A 7,870-nucleotide genomic window follows, 5' to 3' on the forward strand; every position below is an offset into this window, starting at 1 on the left:
AGTCGGTGTGAACCTCTCACCTGGCTCTGGGGTTAGTGTAACGGTGTAACGGTGTGACCTCCGGGTTACTCACACTTGTCACTCTGTCACAGTGTCCTGTCTGAATGGTTGAAGGCAAAGTTCTGTTGGGCAGGTGCCCATGCGGTGCGAGGTGCCACGGAGCAGCGGGTGCAGACGCTGGCGCTGTACAGCTCTTTGGAGTCCCAGGAGGGCCGAGCTGTGCGTGTTAATGTGTGTGTGAAGGTGAGACTCTGCTTCTCCTTACACTGCTAGCGTGCAAATTCTATCACTATTTTCCTTCCCTGCTACACAAGGGCTGGACACCCCTGCTGATTACCGTCTCCTTTGCCCCCTCTGTCTCTCGTATAGGCTGCTTTCTGACTGCTCTCTTCTCCCTCACCTCTCCCTTATTACCTTTGTTTCTCATGTAAGCTGCCCCCCTCCCCCTCACCTCTCGTCTTCCCACCGACTCCCCTCTCCTATTTCCACTGGCCCCTTTACTTCTCCCTTATTACCTTTTTGTCACTCCTGTAAGCTCCACCGTGGCTCCTCAACTCTGCCTCCCTTTCCTTTCTCTCCTTCTTGCCCCTGCGGCAGGTCTCTCACGGCCCCCTGACGCCCACCGAGATGGACCGAGCTGAGGCTCAAAAAGAACTGTTGGGGACCAGCGGCCTCGTGCTCCTGGTGTCGGCCCAAGCGAGGGGTTCAGATGGGACGGAGGAGGACGTGCGTTGGCTCTCTGCCTTACTGCAACTCAAGCAGCTGCTCCAGGCCAAGCCTTTCCGCCCCCCGCTGCCCCTCGCCGTACTGGTGCCCGGGCACTGCCGGGAATCTGTGAGCGAGGTGGAGGAAGGTCAGTGTGAAGCTCCCCTTGCGAACCCCAATAAGCGAACATTATTATACTAATGGGAGCACACTGGGGAATCGGGGTGTCACTGTGGCAGGGTGCCTGTGGGAAACTCGTTGCCTTCATATGTTCCAGGGCTGATGCTGCCAGACCTGATGTCGTCTGGGCTCATCTCGGAATATGTCATTGTTCCCCTCCCGGACTCTGTGAATGACATGCAGGGGACCGACATGGTATGTGACACATTGCCACCATGCACAGTAAGTGACGGACGCGGTGTCACCTGATCATGCGCAGTATGTGACACGTATGACATTGATTCAGTGTCTCCTCTCGGGTCTCTTGCTCAGTGTCTTCTCTCTCGCGTAGGGTCACCCTGTAGGAACGGGACAATTCGCCGCCGCCGTGTCGCTACAGGGTTTAGTTCTTTTAGGTTTTAAGGTTAGAAATATTGGGATTAGGGGTTTAGTGATTAGGGTTGTTCGGATTTAGGGGTTAAAATGAGGTTATGGGGTTCAGATCCTAGGTTGCAGTTATCACCCCCAGACTCCCTTGGTCATCTGCCGGTGGCCAAATGGCAGCAACGAAATGCCTGCAGCTAACTGTTCTGGATCCCTCCCTGTCACTCAGTCGGCGCTCTCTCCTGCAGGTCTCCGATGCTGTGCAGTTCCTGCTCTCTCACTGCCCTCGCTCCCTAGAGCTGTGCTCCCTCCCGCTGCGCCAGTACATTGAGGACGGTGTGTGCCGTGCGTTCAGCGAGCCCTTCCACCATGACGCCTGGGAGCGCAGGAAGGCCGGCCTTCCCCCGCAGGATCCTGCCGCCGTCATCGATCTGTATAACTGCGCTCTGCGATTCCTGGCAGAGGCCGCCTCCTCGGAGCAGCTCTCTGACTTCTCGTGGCCCGTGGCAGAGTTTACATGCTCCGGGGGCAGTTCTGCAATTCCCCACCTCGGCTGGAACTGCCCTAAGCACCTGGCCTGGCTGAGGCAGGCATTGCTGTCCTTCCAGATCCCGCAGATGGACCAGCCTCCTCCAGGGGGTGAGAGAGAGAGGGGGGGGGAGAAGGGAGTAGGGATGTGGATGAGAGGAGAAAGGGGGAGGGGATGATGTGAGGGGATAGGAGAGAGGGGGGGAGCAAAGAAAGGGTGGTACAGGAAGGGCAGAAAGGATGAGAGGCAGAGGAGAAAAGGGGACAAGAGTGGAAATATGAGGAGGGGGGGAAGGTGGTTGAAGATTGGGCTAAGGAGTAGGGAGGGAGGGAGTGATGTGAGGAATGGAGAGGGGTTGGAGAGGAGGATTGGAATGGCAGAGAGGAGGGAAGGGACAAGGGTACAAGAGCAGAAATAAGAGATGGAGGAAAGATCTGGGTAGCTGGTGGAAGGAATTGGAGAGGTTCTTGAGATGGTCACCATGTCTATGATTACTCGCTGGGGTGATGGGGGCTTGAGGGTGACCTTTCCCTGACCTCTGACCCTGCAGCTCCTTGGCTCCCCGTCTGCTCCATGATCCTGGAGTACATTTCTCAGATCTGCCGGTGCCCGCGGTCTCTGCCCGTCCTGCTGTCTGAGGTGCAACTCCTCCTGTGCCGGGCCTACGAGCGCTGGAGTGAGTTTGAGGGCGCGGATACAGAGGGGCAGGGACCCCCTGTACAGGACATTCCCTGGGACGACCTACTCACCCTCTGCATCAACCACAGACTGCGGGACTGGGAGCCCCCCCTGAAACCACATACCCCAGGTGAGACCTTGGGTCCCCCCACCGGAGATCTCGGGTTCCCTCGCGAGAAACCTCCGATGCCACTTCTATCTGTTCCATGCGCTGCTCTGTCTGCAGGTTCGCGGGACGGGGAGGTGCGCGTGTACTTCCTGCAGGAGGATTTGAGGAGTTTCACACCTCCCAAAACATGGGACAGCGCTCGACTCGGCACACACGGGGACGTGCAGGGAGCAGAGGACGGGTGAGGGACGGAACGGTGTGACCTATGCATGAAGTTTCTATCCTGTCGCCCGGGTGCATGTTCAGGGGATGTAGCACGTATGACTGCAGATGTGGAGCTTTATGTGTCTCTGTTGCTCTGTGGGTTCTGTTTTTCTTGTGGCGTGTTTGTGTGCTGCTGTGTTAAACCGGTGCTCTCCCTGCAGCCCCCCTGTTGGATGGCGCCGCTCCCTGCGGACATCGCGGGTTGTTGGGTCCCATGTGGCCCCCGAGGAAACTTTGGAGGAGAACCGGATGCTGAGCACTGAGTTCATTTGCACAGAGACTCTCACCCAGCGACTGAACAACTCTCTGCAGGCGGAGAGGGAGGAGAGCAAGAGGTGAGATAGTGGGGCGCGTGCCGTAGGAGTGGGTGCAGGAGAGGGCGCGTGCCGGGGAAATTGCTGCAGGAGAGGGCGTGTGCCGGGGGAGTATGGGCACATGTTGGGGTAGTGGGTGCAGGACAGCGCGGGTGCTGGGGGAGTATGGGCACATGCTGGGGGAGTATGGGCACATGCTGGGGGAGTGGGTGCAGGTGAGCGCGCGTGCTGGGGGAGTATGGGCACATGTTGGGGTAGTGGGTGCAGGACAGCGCGGGTGCTGGGGGAGTATGGGCACATGCTGGGGGAGTATGGGCACATGCTGGGGGAGTGGGTGCAGGTGAGCGCGCGTGCTGGGGGAGTATGGGCACAAGCTGGGGTAGTGGGTGCAGGAGAGCGCGCGGGTGCTGGAGGAGTATGGGCACATGCTGGGGGAGTGGGTGCAGGAGAGCGCGCGTGCTGGGAGAGTATGGGCACATGCTGGGGTAGTGGGTGCAGGAGAGCGCGCGCGTGCTGGGGGAGTATGGGCACATGCTGGGGTAGTGTGTGCAGGAGAGCGCGCGCGTGCTGGGGGAGTATGGGCACATGCTGGGGTAGTGGGTGCAGGAGAGCGCGCGCGTATGGGCACATGCTGGGGTAGTGGGTGCAGGAGAGCGCGCGTGCTGGGGGAGTATGGGCACATGCTGGGGTAGTGGGTGCAGGAGAGCGTGCGTGCTGGGGGAGTATGGGCACATGCTGGGGTAGTGGGTGCAGGAGAGCGCGCGTGCTGGGGGAGTATGGGCACATGCTGGGGTAGTGGGTGCAGGAGAGCGCGCGTGCTGGGGGAGTATGGGCACATGCTGGGGTAGTGGGTGCAGGAGAGCGTGCGTGCTGGGGGAGTATGGGCACATGCTGGGGTAGTGGGTGCAGGAGAGCGTGCGTGCTGGGGGAGTATGGGCACATGCTGGGGTAGTGGGTGCAGGAGAGCGCGCGTGCTGGGGGAGTATGGGCACATGCTGGGGTAGTGGGTGCAGGAGAGCGTGCGTGCTGGGGGAGTATGGGCACATGCTGGGGTAGTGGGTGCAGGAGAGCGCGCGTGCTGGGGGAGTATGGGCACATGCTGGGGTAGTGGGTGCAGGAGAGCGCGCGTGCTGGGGGAGTATGGGCACATGCTGGGGTAGTGGGTGCAGGAGAGCGCGCGTGCTGGGGGAGTATGGGCACATGCTGGGGTAGTGGGTGCAGGAGATCGCGCGTGCTGGGGGAGTATGGGCACATGCTGGGGTAGTGGGTGCAGGAGAGCACGCGTGCTGGGGGAGTATGGGCACATGCTGGGGTAGTGGGTGCAGGAGAGCACGCGTGCTGGGAGTGTATGGGCACATGCTGGGGTAGTGGGTGCAGGAGAGCGCGCGGGTGCTGGGAGTGTATGGGCACATGCTGGGGTAGTGGGTGCAGGAGAGCGCGCGTGCTGGTAGAGTATGACGGGAGCTTTGTGACAGGCTATGAATAATACACCACCAAATATAACTGGGTTGAACTGAACGAGACTTAGATATGATAAAATATAATTTATTCCTTGAAAAAGGTGAACACACGAGATTATACAAATAACAGACAAAATATAGACACTCACTTAAGATGGAAATGATGAAGCAATCATAATTCTGGACTGGCAGTTCATACAGCAATCTTCATAATCATCAAGACACGAAAAGACATGAAGGACAATAGCCGTAGGCTGAGCCTGGTTCTTATACAATTATTTCCCATTGAACACAACCTAAACCCAGCCCCTCTCATAAATCAGTGGTGAGGTTGACAGTTTTCCTCAGAGTAAAACTCCTCCCACCCAAGGACGTTTGAAAACTGCTTTTCCTATCTAAATAACTTCAGTTCAGTAGTACTTACTGGCACGCGTAACATATTAATACATTCCGGCACGCATGACGCTCCCAATAAGACTAAATATTACCGTGTAATATTAAAATTAAGAGAGATATTAATATCTGTCTCTTAGTACCTGCCAGACGTCCGGTGTCTGTAATCCTTATGTACGATTCAGTCCCACGAATACACATATGTAGCTTTTAGCACGTTCAGCCGAGGACATCTCATAATATTCTTATATTTAATAAGGTCACTCATTCTGATATCTCCTTGCGTAACCGCACCCCTGGCCTCCATCAATAAATCCTTTGAAGCAGGGACTCCTGTATAGTGAACATTTGTCACCGGTGCTATATTTCACACCCAATGGCCCAGCCTGGGTGCTAGCTGCCTCTACCAGCCACATGTGTTAACATACACCAACCCCCCTCTGTGCTTTTCACACCCAACTTCAATCAAGCCTTTTGAAGCCCAGATATTTCTGAAAAGACACCACGCATCCTAATGCATTTTCCTAAACTGCAGCTCATTAACCCCTTAAGCCCCAGTGTGTGTGTGGTGCAGACACTGGCAAAGAAACAATGCATTTATACACAGGAATAAACAGTTGGATGGCTGAAGCAAGGCAAAACCACATTACTGGACCCCAGTCCAGTTAACCTCTTGCTTCCCAGGTGAGAGTAGAGGGTGGCCAAATGGGGTGTAACCCCTTTAATCCCGGGCCAAACCCTCCCTATCTTGACAGGGAGTATGGGCACATGCTGGGGTAGTATGGGCACATGCTGGGGTAGTGGGTGCAGGAGAGCGCGCGTGCTGGGGTAGTATGGGCACATGCTGGGGTAGTGGGTGCAGGAGAGCGCGGGTGCTGGGGGAGTATGGGCACATGCTGGGGTAGTGGGTGCAGGAGAGCGCGGGTGCTGGGGGAGTGGGTGAAGGAGGAGAATGCTGCGGGGAGTGAGAGTAGCTGGTGCTATTAACCCTTCTGTGTCTGGTTTCAGGTTCGAGGTGAAGCTGCAGCAATTGGTTATGGAGGAGCCTGCGTATCAGTCAGAATCTCTGTGCTTCCCCCTGTACCTTCCTGAGGCCATGTTCGGACACCCAGAGACGCTGCCTAATGTGTCAGACGGTGCCTCCTGCCTGCAGGCGTTCCTGTCAGATGGTGCTGGGGGTGTCCCCTCCCTGCAGGGGTTCCTGTCAGATGGTGCTGGGGGCGCCTCCTTCCTGCGGCGTCCTCTGTCAGAATGTGCTGCGGGCGCCCCCTCCCCGCGCCGGCCTCTGTCAGACGATGTTGTGTGCTCCCCCTTTCTGCAGGGCTCTCTGACGGAGCGTCTGCACGAGCTGTGCACACTCCTGAAGGCGAGTAAGGAGGAGGACATAGCCTGCGAGTTGCACCTGAGCACATTGCTGGATGTGGGGGACCCCTGAGCTGTCAGCTCTCCTATGACAGGAGATGACCCTTGAACTGTCAGTGTCACCTCCCTACTTACCTGTTACTGCTGGACCTCGGGGGACCTTTTTAAGCTATCATTACCTTGCAGATGACCTCATGTACAGGCCTGATGACATTGTGACGTCACACAGTATCACCCATTAGAACACGTGGAGCTGTGTCACTGGACTTGCTGTGCCCCCCATGGTTTCTCGGTGTGTACATACTGTGCCCCCCATGGTTTCCCAGTGTGTACATACTGTGCCCCCCATGGTTTCCCAGTGTGTACATACTGTGCCCCCGATGGTTTCCCGGTTGTACATACTGTGCCCCCGATGGTTTCCCGGTGTGTACATACTGTGCCCCCGATGGTTTCCCGGTGTGTACATACTGTGCCCCCGATGGTTTCCCGGTGTGTTACATACTGTGCCCCCGCTGGGCTCCTGCTGTGTACATACTGTGCCCCCGATGGTTTCCCGGTGTGTACATACTGTGCCCCCGCTGGGCTCCTGCTGTGTACATACTGCCAGCACTTGCATAGGGGAGACATTATTTTTTATTGGAATAAAATATTTAGAAATGAATGGTGTGTGGGACTCTTATGTGTTCTGGGGAGTGCACACTACCGAGCTGCTGCTGCTGCTAGGCGCGCATTCATTGCAGCCCGGCTGCTGCTGCTAGGCGCGCATTCATTGCAGCCCGGCTGCTGCTGCTAGGCGCGCATTCATTGCAGCCCGGCTGCTGCTGCTAGGCGCGCATTCATTGCAGCCCGGCTGCTGCTGCTAGGCGCGCATTCATTGCAGCCCGGCTGCTGCTGCTAGGCGCGCATTCATTGCAGCCCGGCTGCTGCTGCTAGGCGCGCATTCATTGCAGCCCGGCTGCTGCTGCTAGGCGCGCATTCATTGCAGCCCGGCTGCAGCTGCTAGGCGCGCATTCATTGCAGCCCGGCTGCAGCTGCTAGGCGCGCATTCATTGCAGCCCGGCTGCTGCTGCTGCAAACATAACACAAAACAGCAACATTAGAATAGCACACCAGTCTTTCCAATGAAAGTACAAAAATGTATTGCAGAACCGACGCTTCGGTGTAAGATTACATCTTCATCAGGACTAACATACAACTGTGTCAGTGTGGATAGTGTATAGTAATACAAAAATGACAAGGTACACAACTTATCAAAAATCAATTAAGGGTTAATGGTTTGTGCTTTGGAGATGTTTATTTAAAGGCACCCGTGTCTTTACAGTTAATCATGGCGACAGCCGCTCTCCGAATGAAGGATCTGTGGGCTGTGAACACTGCCACTGACAGCGTGCAGGCATGGCACGGAAACAGTGGCTGCTACAAAGATTGACCTCCTGTAAATGTCTACTCTGCGATTACTGCTAATATGCATCCACTTTCCGACAGCAGCATTTCTCTGTGCTACCCGTTGGTT

The 7,870-nt window shown here is 56.5% G+C and overlaps 1 protein-coding gene across 4 annotated transcripts in view; it reads left to right on the forward strand.

Moving 5' to 3' along the window:
- Positions 1–7,018, forward strand: part of MCM3AP (minichromosome maintenance complex component 3 associated protein) — a 27,891-nt gene extending 20,873 nt beyond the window's left edge. For all 4 annotated transcript variants that reach the window (XM_075607390.1, XM_075607389.1, XM_075607392.1 and 1 more), the window contains exons 21-28: positions 93–243; positions 598–853; positions 983–1,080; positions 1,497–1,887; positions 2,328–2,585; positions 2,682–2,805; positions 2,990–3,163; positions 6,004–7,018. In XM_075607390.1, coding sequence (XP_075463505.1) covers positions 93–243; positions 598–853; positions 983–1,080; positions 1,497–1,887; positions 2,328–2,585; positions 2,682–2,805; positions 2,990–3,163; positions 6,004–6,430 — 1,879 coding nt within the window. In that variant the 3' untranslated portion in view covers positions 6,431–7,018. The remainder of the gene's footprint in view (positions 1–92; positions 244–597; positions 854–982; positions 1,081–1,496; positions 1,888–2,327; positions 2,586–2,681; positions 2,806–2,989; positions 3,164–6,003) is intronic.
- Positions 7,019–7,870: the final 852 nt, after the last annotated feature.

Source organism: Ascaphus truei, chromosome 7 (genome assembly GCF_040206685.1).
Source record: "Ascaphus truei isolate aAscTru1 chromosome 7, aAscTru1.hap1, whole genome shotgun sequence".
NCBI lineage: Eukaryota > Metazoa > Chordata > Amphibia > Anura > Ascaphidae > Ascaphus > Ascaphus truei.